This window comes from Neophocaena asiaeorientalis, unplaced genomic scaffold (genome assembly GCF_003031525.2).
Source record: "Neophocaena asiaeorientalis asiaeorientalis breed wild unplaced genomic scaffold, Neophocaena_asiaeorientalis_V1.1 scaffold629, whole genome shotgun sequence".
In the NCBI taxonomy this organism is placed as follows: domain Eukaryota; kingdom Metazoa; phylum Chordata; class Mammalia; order Artiodactyla; family Phocoenidae; genus Neophocaena; species Neophocaena asiaeorientalis.
Window position 1 is genome coordinate 6,092,631 of NW_020175468.1, and position 19,633 is coordinate 6,112,263.

A 19,633-nucleotide genomic window follows, 5' to 3' on the forward strand; every position below is an offset into this window, starting at 1 on the left:
CGGGGATGGGGTCCCACTGATCTGTGCCGTCTTAGCAGTAGTTGTGTGAAAGCCAGAATAAAAGCCAAATTCTGTGTCGGCCGAGTGTGCATTTGAGGTGTGTGTGTGTGTGTGTGTGTGTGTGTGTGAGCTCGAGGGTATAAGGCATGCGCCTGGGCATTTACCTCACCATCCCTGGGCTCCTTGGGGAAAGCTAAGGATCGTTGTTGCTGAGATAATTAACGTTTACTAAGTGCATACGTTCAGTGTGGTTCCCATTATTTCATCATGGACCCCGTGATGCACAGGCTCACACACAACAGAATTTTTTGCTCACGTCATAGTCCAGGATGGGTGTTTCAGGTTGGCAGGTAACCTCCATATGGTGATTTGGGGACCCAGGCCATCCTGTAACCCTTTTGGCATTCACATGGTCATGGCTGGGTGTCCATGGCCTGGGTTCTGCCAGAGGAAGAGGAAAGAGAGCCTAGACAGGTACACATGTTCTCCTAGAAGCCCCAGCCTGGAGGGGGCACGTAGTGCTTCCACTTACGTCCCTTTGCTGAGAGATTAGTCACATGGCCACAGGCTGCTGCAAGGGAGTCTGGGAAAGGCGGTCTAGCCAAGTGCCCAGAAAATGGTTTGTGGAAGACAGCTCGTGCTCTCTGCCACTTCATCCAAGAACCTTCACAAAGAGGACTTTAATTATAATCACAGCTCTGCTTCCTGAGTGCTTCCTGGGTGCCAAGTGCCAGTCCAAGAGCTTTATGTATATTCACTAAGAGAAGTTGTGCATCTAGGAACTTACAGAAATAGAACTTTAATTATAATTACAGCTGCCATTTTCCCGGCACTTACAGAGTGCTGCGTTTTATTTACATGAGATCATCGGGTCCTTAGAATAACTCTGCGAGGTAGGGACTGTGATCCATTAATTCATTTAACAAATACCTTTTGAATACTTGCTGTGTGCTAAGCATTGGGAACACACCAGTGAATAAAATAAAATCCTTGTCCTCGTGGAGCTTACATGGAGGTGGGAGGGGACCACCGGTGGGGACAGATAGTAAACAAAAAGTAAACAAGAAGGATGTAACATATGCTGGATGTAAGTGCTGTGGAGAAAAATAGAGAAGAGAAGGGGGAACAGTTCTGGAAGAGGGTGCAGTTTTAAATAGTGTAGTCCTCCCTGAGGAGGTGACAGAGACCTAAGCAGAGACCTGAGAAAGGGAGGGAGGGAGCCTGGCACACGGGTGGGAAGAGCGATCTAGGCGAGGGGGGGTGGGGCAGGAGCCTGCCCCACGTGTCAATTAGGCAAGAGTGGCTGGAGGGGATAAGGGATGGCAGAGCTGGAGGGATGAGGTCAGAGGGGAACAGAGGGTCAGCTTATTACAGCCTTGTGGAAACACAGGCTCTTGCTCTGAGATGGGAAGTACTAATTCACAGAAGCTTGGCACTGAAGCTCCTTTGAAAATAGAAGCCTAATTATAATAATAGCTACCATTTACTGAGCATTTACTGTGTGCCAAGCTCTGTTCTAAGGCGCTTTACATGTGTTAACTCATAGAAGCTTGGCAACTAAGAACCTTCAAGAATAGAACCTGAATTACCATAATGGCTCACAGCGGACCAGGCCCTGGGCTAAGCGCTTTATATGGACGATCACATCGGATCCTTATGAGGTAGGGACTGTTACTTATTACTCATTCATTCAGCAGTGATTTATTGAATACCTAGGAGATGCAGGCACTATTTGGGGAGCTGGGAGTAGAGTGGTGAACACAATGAACAAAAATCCCTGCCTTTGTGGAGGTTATATTATAAAGGGGAAAACAGATACTTGAATATTTAAGTAAAACGTTTAGAATGTTAGAAGGTTATAAGTGCTGTGGAGGAAAAGAGAAGGGGGACGGGGAGGCTTGTGTGTGTGTGTGTGAAGCAGTTTCAAATGGGTGTGTGTGTGAAGCAGTTTCAAATGGGGTAGTCAGGAAAGGCTTCACTAAAAAGGTGACATCAAAGCAGAGATCTAGAGGAGGAGGAACGGGCCATATGGCTGTGGGAACAGCAAGTGCAAAGGCCCTGAGGTGGAACCTGCTTGGGATGTTTGTTGAAGAGCACTTGGGGCCACAAGGCTGTTGCTGAGGAAGGCAGGGGGAAGAGCAGAGACGGGCAGAGAAAAGCAGAGGGGAAGAGGACCGGGTCACACAGGCCATTAATACCGACTCTGACTTTCTCTCCGAGTATGTCGTCATCATCATAATTCTTAGAGGCGTAGGGGCTGCTATCACGACCATTTTACAACTGCTACAGCCAGGGCACAGAGAGGTTGAGTAATCTTCTAGAGGTCACACAGCTGGGAAGAAGCAGAGGCCAGGTTTGAATCCAGACAACTAGAACTAAGGCACCCATTCTTAGCCACTAAGCCACACACCAGAAATGGCTGTCCACAGCCACCGTCTGACTTGCAGGAGTGTATTTGGTCTCGAGTTATTGAGGTTTTTTAAATCACGTTGGTTACCGACATTTAAAAATGGGCAGGTTTGACACAACAATGGAAGTTTCTGGCTTCCTTGTGAGATTGATTGCTGAACCCACAATCCCATGGGGCAGTAGTTTGCTGGAGCTGAGTAGGGGTCACCTATTAATGGGGCATTCCCTCCCGCATGCCCAGTCCCCACTGCCTGGCATCTGGACTCCTTACACCCTGCTTGCCTCACTGATTTATGGTACCTGCTTGGCCCCACAGAGCATTTACATTCTGACGCCTGTTACAGGACCTTGACCAAAGCATCTTTCAAAACCCATACTTTCCATCCTAGAAGCTCAGAATCTTATACTTATGTACTCTTTGAGACTTTCATAACCACTATAGCTTAGCATCATTGAATCTCAGAATCATCACAGCAGAAATTCACAGCTCATTAAAACCACATGGATGCATCTTATTTCCTGGAGCAGCATGCCTAAGCCCTCTTCTGCCCTCAGACGGGGCTTTCTAAGCACAGAAGTAGCAGATTATCCATCATCATCAGAAGTTCCTAAGGATCACGAGAGACTGGGAATCAAGAGACCTAGTCTCCTGGGGTCATTCAGTTCTTCAGGGCCCAGGCAGGGTATGGAGACCAAGCTAGGAATTCCAGAGGACTCAGTACCGGGAATTGGTTACACAGGTACTAAAACACTGAGAGCACAAACATGGAAAAGTGAGGTAACTGAAAAATTAGTGTCTGCAAGAAGCTCCCACCTCTAGGACTGGGATGCAGAAGGAGAAGCGCAATGATCAGAACCCAGTGGGAGCTTGGTGGGCAGGCCACGCCACGTGTATGGCTGGTGCAGGGACTGGCTACCACACAGCTGCTGCTTAAACCCCAAGAGGGGCACAGTGCCTCATGCTGAGAGTGTAGAAAGGTATTGGAGCCCGAACTGCTGCTGGAGGGGTTCCAGCAGGAGCCTAAGGCAAGGTGAGTCCCTTCTCCCCTCTTCCGACCTTCCTTCTTCCCATACCTCTTGTGGGATGAACTTAAGGAAGCCAGCTTTCCAGGGAGTCTGGGAAGCATAGCTGCAGAAAGCCCAGCCTCATGGAGCAGTGTGGAAGGGTGGGCTGAGGCTGAGAAATAGGTAAACGACTGGGCGCAGTCAAGGAGTTCTTTCTTGAGCGTCCATGGTAAGCGCTGTCCTAGGTGCTGGGGATGAAGCAATGAGGAAGACAACCCACTTGCCCTCAGAAGCTTGGGTTCTAGAGGAAGGACACAGATGATGACAGAAACACAGGTGTGATAATTCCAAGTGTTGAAGAGTGCTGGGAATAAACTAAATCAGGCTAAGGGTTGGAGGTGCTGTTTTAGCCAAGGAGGACCTCTCTGAAGTGGCAGGTATTGAGACCTGAATAATGAGGAGGAAGCCTTGCAAAGTTCTGGGTAAGAGGGAACAGCAAGTGCAAAGGCTCTGAGGCAGATGCCAGCCTGGCATGTGTGGCTGGAGTGTAGTGAAAAAGACAGAACCGGGAGGGAGTTGAGATTGCTTAATGGGCTGGGACCTAGTCATTGTTGGGTGTTGTGGGCCTGGGTAAGGCCTTTGGATGTTACTTATGGGATGCTGTTGGAGGGTTTTGAATGAGGAGTGATGTAAGCTGACTTACATATATACAGGGGGTGGTCTGTAGTAGAGAGACTGGAAGGGTGGGGGGAGCAGTAGTGGTAGCAGACCCAGCCCCCTGCTGTCTTCTTGCTCTGCCATCCTGTTGTCGCTCTCATGGTCCAAGATGGCTGGGTACCATGTCCACGTTCCAGGCGGGAAGGTCGAGGAAAGGCAGGTTCCTTTCTGAAGCTTGAGGACTCTACCCAGGAATTTAGTCAGAGCTCAGTCACGTGGCCACATCTAGCTGCAAGGAAATCTGGGAAAGGCTGTCTTTGTAGCCACCGTGTGCCTAGCTAAAAAGTGGGAGGTAGCTCAGTCTCTACCATATCCATCTCACCTGTGGGCTTTCAAAACATCCCTCAATTCAAACAGAGTCGGTGATTATTGTATGCAGGGCATCGACCATCGTCTCTAGGGGCTGAGCAGGTAATGCAAGGGAGTAAAACTGGTCCAGTGGAACTCAGCCCAGGGTCGGGTCTTTCAAGAGCTGAAAATAGGATCTTAATGGAATATCTCCCTGTGTTGGCCAAATACAACAGGAAACAGAAGGTATCTCTGTTTGACTCCAAACCAGTTTCCCCACAGGGCCAGGCCAGGTCTGCCCTGAGCTCCCCACTCCCCATGCCCTTATGTTCTCCGGGAATTCCTGCTCAAAAGCCACAGTTCCTTGTTTAGACATTTTATTATGGACCTTTTGTTTTCAGATACTACTTCTGTTAGTTTATTCATGCCATCTCACCTACACATACAAAAAATATTCCGTGACCAGAATGGTACATAAAATTATTAAAATGAACAATAAATTATCTGGGGAGGAGGAAGGCAGAGCCATCCAATGCCACGGCCCCACCTTGAGTGGGAAAGGCTGGCAGGGGGTGGGAAGAGACAAGGGTCCAGATTGCAACCCTCACGTGACTCAGTGCAGCCTCCGACTTTGCCGTCCCACCCCCAAAGGCTCAAGTTGCTCCACGTGTGGGACCCATTCGGTGGCGTTACAGGCAGGCAACACCTCACCTTCCCTCCCCGATTCAGGCCCAGATCCAGGCACTTGGCTCTTGCAGCCCCATTGCCTCCATCTGGGAAGAATTAATGGTGATGACACAACCTGCAGCTAGTTGTGATTTCAGACTCTTTCATTGGGAACGAGGAAGATACAAATAACGAATTTCCCTCTTTCTTTCTTTCTCACTGTTGTTTGATTTTACTGTTTCCCTGAAGGCTTTTGTGTCCTCCCAAGACGGAAGCTCTAAATGAGCATCTTCTGGGTCCTACTGATCAGGAGTCCTTTGCCTTTCCAGGGAGGAAAGTAAATCCCTCCCGTCCCATATCAGATGGGTGTCCCACCAGCCAGAGCTTCCATTGCCCTAGGGAGGGCTGGAGCCACACTCAGAGCTCCCCCCGGGCATGCCGGATGTAGTGCTCATGCAGCCCTGCTTCCTGGGCAAAGTCCTGCCCGCACTCGGTGCAGGCGAAGGGGCCAGGACGGGGGTGGGCCTCGTGCGCCTGGCGATGCCGCCTCAGAGAAGCGGCCTGCCCAAAGGTCTTGCCACAGTCAGGACAGGGGAAGGTGGGTGGCGTGGTGGTGGGCGCAGCCGGCTGGGAGGGCCTGGCCGCTGGACCGTGGCTGCGCTGGTGGGTGATCAGGGCCCTGGAGGAGGGGAAGGAGCGGGCGCACGTGAAGCAGATGAAGAGGACCCCCTGCAGCTTCTGGGCCACGAAGTCCGCTGGGTGCTCCCGCTTCATGTGACGCTCCTGGAACTTGGAGTCTGCGAAGGTGATGAGGCAGCGGGTGCACTGCAGGGCCCCCAAGTGGCCTGAGGGACATGAGGAGAGGTTGGGGGAGGCCAGCAGGAGTCTCGAGGGCCTCTCCCAGCCTCAGAATCGCACCAACAGTGAGCATGCAGGGTTTACTATGTGCCAGGTGCTATGCCAGGCCTGGACAGCAGACTTACTGGACCTGTTTTACTGATGGGCAGACTGAGGCTCAAAAAGGTTAGGTAACTTGCCGGCAGTCATGAAGCTAGGAAATGAAATGGTGGAGTCGGGACTGGAGCCCAGGGAGTCTGCCCTTCCTACAGAGCCGTGTGATTAGAGCACAGCCTCTGCAGCCAGACTGCCTGGAACCGACTCCTGGCTCTACCACTTCCGAGGCAAGTAGAAACGGCGTTTTCATCTGGAAAATGGGGTAATGACCATATCAGTATCTACTTTATAGGGCTGTTGTAAGGAATAAACGAATTAACGTATAAAAAGTGCTTGAACCGTGCTACAGAATGGTTTGCAATAATTATTGTTGAGACAGAAAAGAAGCCCCACAGCTAGGAGCTGGCCTGGCACTCACAGCTAGGCCTTGGTGTTCTGTTCAGCATAAACAATTTCACAGAACATCGTCGGACAAGGCCATGCTGTGACTGAGACGAATCAAGACAAGACCATGCCACGATGCCTTCCAAACACAGACAAAACGTGAACACTGTCCAAGCCACGAAAATGGCCAGACACCCCCCCCCCCAACCGTCGTGGCTAATACGAGTGCCTGCTGCTGCTTTGCCAATTACACCTGGAGCCTTCCTCCCTCCTTCTAGGTATTAAGATAGCCAGCCATGTAATTGCCCCTGCTTCCTGGCAGCATCCATCCACAGCAAAACCCCTTTCTTGAACCCTTCCCCAAATCACCTACCACAGCCTAAATCCTGTAATAAGTCCTTTCTTATTACTGAGATGCCCCACGGTATGTGTGTTTCCTCAGCGCAGTGAGCAATAAGCCCAACTTGGTCAACTCCAGGTGTGTTCCTGGTGGTCTCTGGCTGGAGAGCATTGACACTGTGGCTTTCATCGTTATAAATACTTAACCTCTTTGCCTCGGTTCCCTCATGTGAAAGTGGTAATTACCAATTTCACAGAGTCTGTTAGGAGGACGGAATGAGATAACAAACGTTAAACTCTTAGAATGCACCTAGCACATAATAAGCATTCAGTAGAAGCTGTTGCTATTATCCTAGGTCAAGTTGGCTACCTTCATTAACATTAAGCTTTCCCCTTTTCTGCCGCTAAACCCCATACCAGCCAGCCCCATGAGGTGAATAGTGGCAAGCCCTTTTGACAGATAGGGAAACGGAGGCCCAAGTCACACTGAAAGTCTGGGGCAGAGTTGGGACTGGGGCTCTGCCCTTTCCCAGCCACCTCTCCCACCCCGAGCCTCTCTGGATGCCACTCTGTGCCTCTGAACTGCATCCCATTCATGCTTATGTGGATAGAGCAGGATGGGTACGTCTGAGGGTAATAAGGGTAGGGGTGGGGAGTAGCAGGGTCTGGGAGAGCAGCTCAGGGACCATTAACAGCTCCTTCCCAACAGGCAAATGCCCGCAACGCTCTGGACACTGAAATGCTATAGAAATCCTTTTAGCATCACAGCTCCTGCACCCCACCCATCTCTGGTCAGCAGTACTCACAGATGTCACCTCCCGGACTTTGGGGGCTTCTCTCCTTGGACGAATCCTGCTGCTCCATGGTCTCTTTGGGGTGCCGGTCCTCCATGGTGACTGAGACCCCTCTGGTCAAGAGAGGAGCACGCATGACAGAACAGTAAATCAAGTGAAGTCGCTTATCTACAGCGAGTCTTAGAGGGCCCGCCAATCCTATGACCTTTGACAGGCTTGGCTTTGCCAGCCTCTGGCCGACCCCCCACGAGATAACATCTCCTTGAATTCTAACCTGATAGAGCAGCTCGCTAGAGAAGATTCAGTCCTCCCAGAAGATTCAACTCCCCCGGTTTGTGACTCCCCTTAGAGCCTTCTCACTTGCGTGAGACCTCTGACCTATGCCTCCTACATCAAACTAACTCCCTGAACTCAGAGCGCGGGACCCTTGATCTTTGACACCAGCCTCATCCCCTTCTCTCCCACCTGTCTTGAGGCAGGTAGTGGTACCCACGCTTTAGCCTGCCTCCTTCCGGGAGACATCTTTCTCTGACATCCCGAAACTCTTATTGCACCTAGAACCCCCGCTTCCCACGCGCGCTTTCAGCCGCTGTGACCCGCTGCCCCAAACACTGCCCTCGGCTCCCTCCCGAGGCTGGTAGCCCAGGCCTCTGCTTTTCTCCAGACAGCAGAGGGCTGCCTTTCGTTGCGCCTGTCAGTTGCTCGTCACAGCGCCGTCACCCGAAGGGAAGCGGGGTAGGGCCCACCGAGTCTCAAAGTCCCGGCGGTTTCCACGGCCTTTAGCCTGACGAGCCTTTCGAAGCCCAGATCTCGGGTTGCCATCCGACTGCAGTGATTCAGTCGCGCCAACCCGGTCCTCAAAATAATGGGAGGGGTCCTTCTCTGCACTGGGGTGCGTAATGATGACGTTGCAAGCCTTTGCAGTGCAGACCTAAGCTTATTGCGCAAGTGTGTTAGGCGCTCCTGGCGCGCACGCGCTTTGGCTCCCTCATTGTTCAAGGTTCGGCGACCGCCGAGGAGAGAGTGCCCTTCGGCCGTTCTGCGCAGGCGCTGCAAAGGGCCCTGTCCCCGAGGTTACGCTTTCGAGACACACCCCCTCCTAAAAGGAATGACGTCAGGTTAGAGCCCCCGGAAAGGGTCTGGACATCCCCAAACCCGGCGCTTTAGCCTCATGGGCCTCCGTCCTCGGACCCCAGAGGCAGAGCTTCTTAGCGGCTGACCGACTGCTACCGACTGCGCAGTCCCGTGTGCCGGCTGTTTGCTCGGTCGGTGATTTGGAAGGGAGGAGTGAGGGGTAAAAACATCTGTGTCCCTGAGGGAGGAGGGGGCTAGAGGGCGATTTCTGAGTTTTTGAAGCGTAAAGGGAAACGAATCCAGAAAGAGGGCGGACAGGACTCCCAGGTCCCTGGGGAATAGGGCCTGGGCGCCAGATTTCTAGGTGCCTGGCAGTGATACCCGAGAAGGAAAGAAGTGGTCAGGGTAAAAGGCTGAAGTCTGAGACCAGAGTGGGGAAGCTAGGAAAGAAAAAGGTTGGGTGCTCCGTGACCCGGGTCTTCCTCTGTCCCCACTTTCCAGCCATGCCTCCGCCGCGGGGTGACGTGACCGTCTTATTCCTGGGGCCTCCGGGCTCGGGAAAGTCTGCTGTGATCGCAGCGCTGTGCGACAAGGATGTGGAGACGGTAGAGATCCCCGACGGCCGGCCGGATTCCGGGCTCCCCAGCCTGAGAGCTGCAGGCCCAGGCCTCTTCCTGGGCGAGCTGAGCTGCCCACCCGCAGCGCCGGGGCCCTGGGCGGCGGAAGCCAACGTGCTGGTATTGGTGCTGCCCGGCCCCGAGGGGAATGAGGAACCCTTGGCCCCAGCGCTGGGGGAGGCAGCGCGGGCCGCCCTGGCCCGAGGGACACCCCTCCTGGCTGTGCGGAACCTTCGTCCCGAGGAGTCACAGCATGTAGCCCAGGCTCGGGATCAGACCGCAGCCTGGCTGGACAGCGCCGGGTTGGGCGCCGCGACTCTCTTTGTGCTACAGACCGACTGCCGCGGCAGCGACGGCTGCGAGGAGCTGGAGCGCCTGCGGGCGGCGCTGCGGAGCCAGGCGGAGGCGCTGCAGAGGTGAGCGCGGCGTTTCGGGGTGGGTTGGAGAGGACTGGTGCTTTATTTAGTCTGTACCTCCCACCCCTAAGGTGCTCTTTGAGGTCTGCGAGACCCCGCCCTCAGCGAGTTTGGGGCCAACCTTAACGGGATATCTGCTGAAAGCCCTGCTCCCTCGTCCAAATCCCGACCCTCAGCGCAGGTTTTGAGGTCCACGAGGTTCCACCTCAAACTAGCGCTCTGTGCTTGACCCTTTTCTATCATCTAGGCCAAGGGTCAGCTAGAAGTCTGGACCTGTCATTCCAGGTTCCGCCTCCTGCGAGCGCTCTGAGGTCATGAGCCCCCGCTCCCTCGCGAGAATTCTAGGAGGGACCGGGACCTAGCGCCCAAACACTGCCCCCAGGCCAAAGTGTGAACGAGGGCTCACTCTCTCCAGGCAAGCTGGTGATCCCCGCGAAGCTTTTACCCGAAGACTCCACTCTCCAGTCTTAACCCTCTTGCTCACCATCTGCTTGGTTCTCAAGCGACCCCAGTCTCCGGAGAGCCACACCCTAAGCGAGCTTTGTCGTTTCGGGGGCCCTCCCCCACTTCCTTTTTCTAATCCCCTTTCGCTTCTGTGTCCACTTGCCGGCTACCTCGTGAATTTTCTCCCCCAACCCCAAACGGCCTCCTTTTATAGACGTCAAAACGAGGCTCAGGGAGGGGTTAGCCTTTCCCCCAGGCCCACCACTCGTCTTTCTTCCTTAGCCACACACCCTCGGTAAGAACTAGTAGATGAGGGTTCTCCCCTCACCTGTCTTTACAGCCCTCCTAACTCCTAGTCTCAGGAAAGAGCGCCCTTGGTGACCTTGCCCTTGTCGAATAGGGCTCGATTTTCGTTTAGTCCTCAATACAGTCGCCATTCTTTCTTTGCTCTAAACTCCACTCTCTATGAGTTTTGCCCCGCCCAGCGGGGCTTTTTCTTAATCCTGCAGGTCCCTCGAAAAGACCCGCTCCCGCAGAGTGTAACCCCGGGGAAGGCTTAGCCGGGTCCCCATTTTCGACTCTGTTGGCAACCTGATTTCTGATTTCAATCCAGCCGTCCCACCCCTTCTTTAAGCCCCTCCCTTTTCTTCATAGCCTCAGATTCTGTTTCTGTGCCATTAGTCTGGCCCCTCCCTTTCCTGATTATTCAGAAAGCTCCGCCTTGTCATCGTAGCCCAGTCCTGTCCCCCTAGCCCAGCTCGCCAGCATTTAGCCCCTCTTCTGCCCTTGACCCCATCCCTCCCGTTCCCCGCAGGCTCCTGCCACCGGCTCAGGATGGCTTCGAGGTGCTGGGCGCTGCAGAGTTGGAGGCTGTGCGCGAGGCCTTCGAGACGGGTGGCCTGGAGGCGGCGCTGTCATGGGTTCGGGCCGGCCTGGAGCGACTGGGCAGCGCGCGCCTGGACCTGGCCGTGGCCGGTAGGGCTGACGTGAGCCTTGTGCTGAACATGCTACTCGGGTTAGATCCTGACGACCCAGGTGCGGTGCCTGCTTCGGCGCCCGCGGAGCCCATGCCCTACCCGGCCCCAGAGCGCCCCAATGTGGTGCTCTGGACCGTGCCTCTGGGCTCCGCGGGCACTGCTGCCGCCCCCCACCCAACCCACTACGACGCTCTCATCCTCGTCACCCCTGGGGCCCCCACTGAGAAGGACTGGGCCCAAGTCCGGCCCTTGGTGCTACCAGATACGCCGCTGGTCTGCGTGCGAACAGACGGCGAGGGCGAGGATCCGGAGTCCCTGGACGAAGAGGAAAAGAGCAGCGAGAGCTTAGAGAACGCAGGCGGAGGGGGGTTTAAGAATGCACGCAGTGAGGGGAGGGAGGAACGTGGCCCTGGATCGCAGAAAGCAGGCAGTGGGGAAGGTTCAGAGGACGCAGGCAGCGAGAGTTTGCAGCCGGTTGGCGTCGGCGTGAAGAAACCGGGCAGCGGGGACTCAGAGCGCGCGGCCGCACTGAGCCCAGAAGATGAGACGTGGGAGGTGCTGGAGGAGGCGCCGCCGCCGGTGTTCCCGCTGCGGCCGGGCGGCCTCCCGGGGCTGTGCGAGTGGCTGCGGCGTGCGCTACCCCCGGCCCAGGCCGGGGCGCTGCTTCTGGCTAGCTCGATGAGATGCGGGCCGACGCTGAAGCAGTGCTGGCACCGCAGGTGCCCGCGCAGTGAGGGGTGGGTTGAGGGCCGGGGCTTCCGGGGTGCCCCGTGTCCCGGCTGCTCGGCTTGGTCAGGGGTTGAGGACTGCAAGTTGCGGTAAGAGGGAGAGGGCGTGGTGATCCAGACTCTGGCATGCTAGTATGGGATGTCTGGGCTTGTGAGGTCACAGAGCGGGGGGCGGGGGGCGGGTGAGGTGGGGCGCGGGGGCCGCCACTCAGAATCCTGGGTGCTTGAAGGCGATGAGGGTTCTGACTACCGGTTGGAATGTGTGACTTCTCGTCACCAGGATTCCTGGGTCCTGAAGGGGAATAGAGTTCAGGGGACATGACTCCTGATTTCTCTGGGGGACCAGAGGGTGTGACCCTCAGACTCCTAGACTCCTGAACTCCTGAAGGGAGTTGAGGGTTTGGGACTCCTCCAAGGGGATATATCTTGGTCTCCAAAGAGTAGAAACTGGATCTATTAGGTGTCTAGTCCTCCAGGGGGAGAGGAGGTGGAAGCCCTGATTCCTGACGAAGGGGGTCTCCACCACACCGGGGACTCTAGCATGGAGGAGGGGGTCTGGGTTCCCCAGGGAGCTGGAATCCTTGGGCTTCTGAGCCACAAAGGGGTATAAGGTCTGGGTTTCTGCGGGGTGGGGGGATAGGCCTGCATATAAAGGGGGCTTTGAATTTTCATTGGGGGGAGGAAGGATCTCTGGAGTCTCAGAACTCCTATCTCCCAAGAGGGCTGTGGACCTTGATTCCTAATTCATGGGTGGTGGAAGGTCTCCATCTAGAGGAGGGAATAGGGGGCTGTGTAAGAGAGCTGGAGACCTTTGGTTCCTCTTGGGGAATAGAGGGGTCTCTAAAAGTTGCTCCACCAGGGGCCTGGTGACCCAGATTTCTTTCCCAGTTGTTGTGGGGAGAATGGTACCACAAAAATGAGAGGAAATAAGCGTTCTGGGCATGGTGGGCTCTGGGGGGTAGCCATGGACCAGGAATGAGGCCTTCTGGGTGTGGAAGGACAGAAACGCCTCCCTCAGAGGTATCTCCCCAAAGTCCCTAATGGGTTTGGATCCTGGTAACTAGCTGCCTTTCTCTGAGTTGGACTGGAAAGGGATATGACAGCCCCCATTTTATAGGTGCTGAGCGACTATGGGGCTCTCTGGGGACTCTGTTCGTCTGTCCCTCTTTCCTTTAGGGGTTTCTATCTTTTTTTGGTCTTGGTCATTAAACGTTAGCCCTTTCTGACCTTGGTATTATATACACCTGCCTTTTGGGAAAAGCAACTGTATTGCTGCACTGATCCCAACGCTTCTGTGTTGGCTACCTCAGGTATCCCCGAGAGAGACACAGAGAATGCCACAGTGAGCAAGGGACCCATGGAGCAGCTGGGCAGGTGTTCCAGACTGTGGGAATGTGCCACAGTGAGGCAAAGGCAGAAACCACAGTGCCTGGAATGTTCTAGGCTGCCAGCTACAAGTAGAGGAGAAGCCACAGGTCACAGAACTCTTCAATGCCGAAAACAGAAAGGGAGGACCTGAGAGGCCATCCAGCAGAATCTCTGTTATGTTAGATGGGGAGAGCAAAGCCCAGAGAGGGCAGGCTCTAGGCCCAACAGCACGCGGCAAGGCCCCTGCCTGTTCTTATTTCCTGCCCCCTCCCGTCCCCCCAATCAACCTGATCTTCCTTCTGATGCTTGAGTGGGCCACCTGGGATCCTGCCTCAGGACCTTTGCACTTTCTGTTATTTCTGCCTAGAATGCTCTGCTCCCAGATCTTCCCACGACTGGCTCCTTCTTGTCAATCAAGTCTCAGCTCAAGTGTCCCCTCAGAGAAGCCTTCCCTGACCTCTGTAACTGAAATAGCTCACACCCCCACCCCTATTATTTGTCTTGGCCGGTTATTTTTCCTTGTAGCAATTATTACTGTAGAAAATCACCTTATTTATTTATTTACCTATTTATTGGCTATTATCCCCATACCTGTCCTGTTCTCTGCTGTACCCCCAGTACGTAGAATAGTGCTTGACATAGAGAAGGTCCTTAGTAAATATTTAATTCATTAATCAGTGGCAGAATTAGGGCTGGAATTTAGGTCATCAGCCTCTTGCCACAAGACGGGGAAAAGGTGTGAGATGGGGGAGAAACAAGTATCTCATGGGAGAGGAAGCTCCTGTCTGAGGTCGGGGGACCTGGGAAGCAAACACAGCTTTGCCACTGTCACTCCAGGTGACTTGGGCCAGTGCCTTTTTTTGCCTTTTCCCACCTGTGAAATGAAAGGGCTGGACAAGAACAATAAACACTTCCGAGATCCTGTTTCCTTGGACAGCTGAAGGCAAGGGAGACCAATCCGAGGGGCCGGTTCCACCATGTCCGCCTTGAACTCCTACCACCGGCACAATCTGTCCCATCAAAGTTGAGATGGCCAAGATGGGGATAAAGCATTTGGCTCTATACTGAATGGCTCCAAGCATCGTCCTCAAAGCTCTTCTGGCCTTAGGAGAATGTCCCTCATCCATATCTGTAATACCCAGTACAACACTGTCCCCTCCTCAAGTCCAGCGTTCAAGCATCTGCATTAAGCCTGCCTGCCGCGTGCAGAAGCAGGAGACGCGCAGAGCAGCGCTGTCCAATAGAAACAGGATGTGAGCCACACGGGTAGTTTCACATTTTCTAGTAGCCACGTTAAAAAAGGAAAAGGAAACAGGTGAAACTAATTCTAGTATGTTTTACCTCAGTATATCCAAAATATCATTTCCGCATGTAATCAGTACAGGAAACTACTAATGAGATATTTCACATTCTTTTGATGCTAAGTCTTTGAAATCTGCTGTGTATTTCTCACAGCACATCTCAATTCAGATGATAGATTTTCATCAGAAATATCTGACCTCAATTTAGATTTCAGAAAACTCATGTTTGGAGAAGTCAATTCATATACCCAAGTTGTCCTAATTATATTGGATAGTTTTCCAATAAGTGAGATGAGTAGCAATTTTTTAATTAATCAGAAGTAACTAAAATGTAAACTTCAGTTTCCCCGTTGCACCAGGCACACGTGGTGAGTAGCCACTGTATTAGACAGCACTGCCCTAGAACACTTCCCATTATCAAAGAGAACTCTGCACACTGCTCTAGGGTCAGAGAGCCCTTTGACTGACCATGGGGGTGACCTTGGGCAAGTCACTCAGCAAATGGCATCTACCTCACAGGGTTATGGTGAGAATTCAGTGTATGCACGTATGTGCATGCATTCTCTCTCGTGCCCAGCAACGAACTTGCAGCCCCTCCTGGAAGCTGGCACACTGGGAGCCCGAACGTTAGCCTCACCCCCATGCCTTTGCTCCGAGTGCCCTCCTCTCTTCGTGCTGCTTTGCCACCATCTCTAACTTGGTCCCGTCTGACATCTCTGCTCTCTATGTGCCTCTGTTCCAAATTCCCTCTTCCCTCATGCCAATGGGAATCATGCCTGAGATCAAATCTGAGAAAGCAAGACCCAGTTTTGTTTCCGCGTGTCGCTGTCCGTCGTGGAGTGTGCTGATTGTGTTTGTGTAGTTGTATATTGGCACTCTTGGGTGTCACGACTATCTTTTAGAGTGGTTGCCTTTTAAATCATGACTTTTAAAGGGATTGAATTTTAGGCTCTGTAGAGGCAGCAAGTTGCTGGTGAGGCATCTGTCTCTGGGAGCATCCAAGCAGAAAAGACTAAGGCTCCCTTTTGGATGACTGCCATCAGGGTGTGTCTACAAGGCTGGAAGGCCCTTGAAGGCAGAAATTCAAGGAAAAGTATGGTGAATCTTGGCGTTGCCATCGCCAGAAGCAGAAGAGGCACAAAAGCCTCATTACCTTAGCTGAGTTTCGTACTTGTCTGCATAATGATGGAGAGACGTGTATCCACTGAGGTAGGAAACCATGAAGGCGGGTGAATCAAGGGTGGGTTGGCCTGTGGTGCTTTTTGGAGGAGTGAATAAAAAAGTAGAAATTCCACTGTGTGTCTGTTCTTTCGGGGTTTAAAGGGAAAAAAAGATGCTTGGGATTTTGACTGGAGCTGGAAGCCTAGACTCCTGGGTCCCTGGAGAGGAGGGACAGTGGGGGTGTGTGCAGGGTAGAATCCCTTGGGCTGGAATTGAGAGGCTTTGAGTTTTGCCACCCTGGAGCGGCTGGAGCGGACTATTAATTGTTTGCGCCTTGGGGGCTGTGATGGTAAACGTCTTAGCTCCGGAACCAGCTTGGCCCATTAATGCCCCCAGTCTGTTCAGCTTCTCTGCAGCCCTGCCCTTGGTTTGTCCCTTCTCATCCTGACTCTAGACCTGGTCATGGAATCTGCTTGGCTACTGAGACAACAGCAAAAATGATGGGCAGAGGCTTGAAAAGTGCTCATGCATTGGGACTTCCTCTCTTGCTACCCGGGGGACCCCTGTCACTGCCACCACATCAAGAAGTCCAGGCTAGGGAATTCTCTGGTTGTGCAGTGGTTAGGACTCGGCGCTTTCATTTCCGGGGCACGGGTTCCATTCCCGGCTGGGGAACTAAGATCCCGCAAACCCCACAGTGTGGCCAAAAAAAAAAAGTCCAGGCTAACCTGCTGGTGATAAGAGACATGTGGCCCAGTCAGCCCTGACACCCCAATCAGTGTCAACCCTCTGAAAGACAGCTGCCTAGCTGACCAGTAGCTGAACCCAGCAGACAGCAGAAGAACCATCACCCAGCTGATCCCAGACCACACTGCCAACCAATTATTCTAAGCATCTGAGGTTTGGAGGGGCTTGTTACGTAGCAAAGGATAACTGATACAGGCTTGTCCGCTCTCTCTGTGATGTGGTCTCTTTCTCCCCTCAATGTGACCCGATGACTAAAATCTTAAACTCTGCCACTTTTTAGCTGCTACGACCACCAATGTGACATTCCTTCTCTGAGCCTCAGATTCTTCTGAAAACAGGGATGAGAATAATAGCGCCTATCACGTGGAGTAGTTGTGAAGACACAATGAGAACCAGCCCCAAAGGTCATGGTGGCCATTCGTGCTGGTTATGAAATGTGTCTGGCCAGCCGGGGGCTCAGGTGGGGCATTTGGGGCCCGGACTGTGCTTCCTCCTCCCCTCCCGGTGGGGTTTGGTAGGGTCATGTGACCAGCTCCACCCAGTGAATTGTGTCAAGTCATTTCTGGGTGGGCAGCGTTTAATCATCCATGTGAAACCTTCCTGGGCTCTCTCCTGTGCACAGAAATCGGCATTAAGTTGGTGACTGCTCCACGATTATAATGAGCAGAATGCCCTGTGGATGGTGCTACACACGGAAGGTCAAGGATAAATCAACCTTTTTTTTTTTTAAAAGAGTTTTTGGATGTGGACCATTTTTAAAGTCTTTATTGAATTTGTTACAATATTGCTTCTGTTTTATGTTTTGGTTTTTTGGCTGCGAGGCATGTGGGATCTTAGTTCCCCGACCAGGGATCGAACCTGCACCCCCTGCACTGGAAGGCAAAGTCTTAACCACTGGGCCACCAGGGAAGTCCCTTAAATCAACCTTTTGTGAATGGGTACTTCTTCAGCAAATACCACTCCTCTCCCTCCCACTGGAGGGGGAGTATACTTCCCTGCTCCACTGCTGTTGGCTTTGACCATATGATTTACTTTACTCCATGGAACATTAGCACCCCCAACCTCAGCCGAGGCCTTCGGTGCACTTGGTTTTTGTGCCCCCGTGATCTGCCATGAGAAAGACATTAGCCAGGGAGCCGCTGATCCCAGAAGACTGTGAAGTGCCATGGAGGAGAACTTGAATCCCCCTCCCAAACGGGACCCAAACCCATCAAAGCACAGCCAGCAGGAGAGCTGCTCCAGCCACCTACAAACCCTTAGAAAGAAGAATGATTGTTTTTACAGTCTCAGCTTGGGGATGGTTTGTTACACAAGCATTACTACAGCATGAATCGACTGATATAACTTTGTTGCTTTAAACCACTGAGATTGCCTCCAGAACCAACATTGTCTCCAGAACCAACATTGTCTTAAAGGTGCTGGGCACTGCACTAAGTGCTTTTTTAGTTTTCTTTCATTTGACTCTTAAGACAGCCCTTTGAGGTTATGGCTATTGATAGCCACAGTTTACAAACGTGAAAACTGAGGCAAAAGAGGGAGAGGTTAACCAGGAGAGGTGAGCATGGACTCTGGAGTCTGATCTTCCCTAGCTGTTTGACCCAAGCCAAGTGACACCGCAACCTGTGCCTCAGTTTGTTCCTCTGTAAAATGGGGACAATACTTTCAACTTCACAGAGTTGTGACTATGCAATGAGGTACCGCAGGAAAACACTTAGCATGGGGACCCAGCAGGGAGTAATCCCTTAACAAAAGGTAGGGTCTTCCCCCCTCTTCCTTCCAAAGAGGGGGTTCCCAAAGGTTGAGACCCCTGCTTTTTGCATCCCACCTCCCTGAAATGCATCACATCACAAGGATTCAGGCTTGTTCTGTTGTTTAATAATATATTGGCACATGGGAAGCTGTACCTGAGAACAAATCAAGACCAAACGTGGCATACACCTCGGTTCTTCACTTAGCCTTGCCAGAAGGCTGGGGGCCTGGAAGACAGTTGGCCTGGGTGATGGTGTAGATACGAGAGGCCGCGGGCACCAGGGTCCCAGGCTTGGTGTGGCAGGCATTCTCTGTAGCGCAGCCCCGAGTAGCAAATATGACACCTGTTGGGGGAGGGATTTCAGCCTGGAGTCAGGACTTCCAACCCCTCCCTCCTCATGACCCGGGGTCATGCCCCTGCCACCTCCTCACCCAGTTCTCTGGACCCACTCTCTCCCCTAGAATCTGGAAGTATGAGCCTCCAGTTCTGGGAACCTCCCTGTCCCCTCCCCCAGAAATCTAGGTGCCCCTCACCAGTCTGCACTTTGCCAGCGCAGGTGATACAGTGGCTTTCCTGGCCAACACAGAGTACTTTCTTAGTTGAAGAGCATGTTTCCTTGAAGTAGGTGATGCAGGTAGGGCACTGGAGGCCATTCTCCGTACGATTGTTCTCAGGAGCTGGGGAGGAGGGTGGAGTGTAAGGTGTAAGGGACGTTAAACCCTTTCCCAACCTCACAGCAACCCTGGGGACACCGGTTGCTAATGGACACTGCACTTTACAGGCGAGGACCTGAGGCTCAGAGCAAGGAGGACGCTTGCCAAAGGTTACAGCGCGGGTCAGTGGCGGGTGCTCACAGCAGGCTCTCAGGCGGGGCAGGAAGGGACTCTCCGGTTGTGGGGTTGCGCTGGCCCTTACCCGGCAGGGGGTCGTGGTTGCAGGCATCGCTCTGACAGCAGCGTGTGTTGGACACCATGTAGTTCTCAGGGTCCATGGTGATGGAGACAAATCCTGAGCTGCAGGCGCTGGATTTCATGCACCCCTTATAGGTGTTCAGCGACTGGTGGCCCTCTGCAGGATGGCGAGGGAGGGGAGGGCTCAGGGGCCCTGGCCTGGACCCTGGCTTCCAGGTCTCTCCCAACCTTACAGCTGCCCCAGCCCGCTGCTGTCTAGGGAGGTCTCTTCCAGCCCCCCAGAGTCATACCCCCTTATCTGCCTGGGGCATGGTCTGGACTGTTTATTAGGTCCGCTCCACCCCACCCCCTCCAGGCTTTGGTGGTCTCTTGCAGTTCCCATCGGCAAGCCCTGGTGCCTGCCTCAGTGGTCCCTTCCGCCCCCACGCCACCCCACTGCCATCCTCTAAGGGTCACACCTGTAGTGGTCTTTTTCAGGCCGCCTATGGCTGTCTCCATGGCGGTGTGAAATGGTCTCTTCCAGCCTTTCGCCCTCCCCTGACCCTTGGAATCCCTTCCACCAAATACTGGAATGCCACCCTCG

General features: G+C 53.3%; 4 protein-coding genes across 12 annotated transcripts in view; 2 read left to right on the forward strand and 2 right to left on the reverse strand.

The window, feature by feature from the left end:
• Positions 1-5,366, forward strand: part of ZNF428 (zinc finger protein 428) — a 14,150-nt gene extending 8,784 nt beyond the window's left edge. Inside the window, exon 4 of the mRNA XM_024768281.1 lies at positions 5,354-5,366. Coding sequence (XP_024624049.1) covers positions 5,354-5,366 — 13 coding nt within the window. The remainder of the gene's footprint in view (positions 1-5,353) is intronic.
• On the reverse strand, positions 4,780-8,431 carry ZNF576 (zinc finger protein 576). 9 transcript variants are annotated; one of them, XM_024768727.1, is made up of 5 exons: positions 8,022-8,431; positions 7,569-7,669; positions 6,797-7,022; positions 6,123-6,289; positions 4,780-5,930 (listed from the first exon to the last, which is right to left on the reverse strand). In XM_024768727.1, the coding sequence occupies exons 4-5, from the start codon at positions 6,130-6,132 to the stop codon at positions 5,503-5,505; spliced, it is 438 nt and encodes a 145-aa protein (XP_024624495.1). In that variant the 5' UTR covers positions 6,133-6,289; positions 6,797-7,022; positions 7,569-7,669; positions 8,022-8,431; the 3' UTR covers positions 4,780-5,502. The 9 variants fall into 9 exon arrangements, 8 of the variants coding, with proteins under 8 accessions (XP_024624495.1, XP_024624494.1, XP_024624492.1 ...); XM_024768726.1 differs by having other exon boundaries at positions 7,831-8,431; XM_024768724.1 differs by having other exon boundaries at positions 7,569-8,431.
• A 134-nt stretch (positions 8,432-8,565) lies between these two features.
• IRGQ (immunity related GTPase Q) lies at positions 8,566-11,906 on the forward strand. The gene is made up of 3 exons (XM_024768282.1): positions 8,566-8,674; positions 9,132-9,663; positions 10,922-11,906. Exons 1-3 carry the CDS (start codon positions 8,665-8,667, stop codon positions 11,904-11,906), a joined length of 1,527 nt encoding a protein of 508 aa, XP_024624050.1. The 5' UTR covers positions 8,566-8,664.
• A 6,430-nt stretch (positions 11,907-18,336) lies between these two features.
• The window catches only part of PINLYP (phospholipase A2 inhibitor and LY6/PLAUR domain containing), a 4,350-nt gene continuing 3,053 nt past the window's right edge, over positions 18,337-19,633 (reverse strand). The window contains 3 exon segments of the mRNA XM_024768283.1: positions 18,337-18,482; positions 18,673-18,816; positions 19,055-19,207. Coding sequence (XP_024624051.1) covers positions 18,337-18,482; positions 18,673-18,816; positions 19,055-19,207 — 443 coding nt within the window.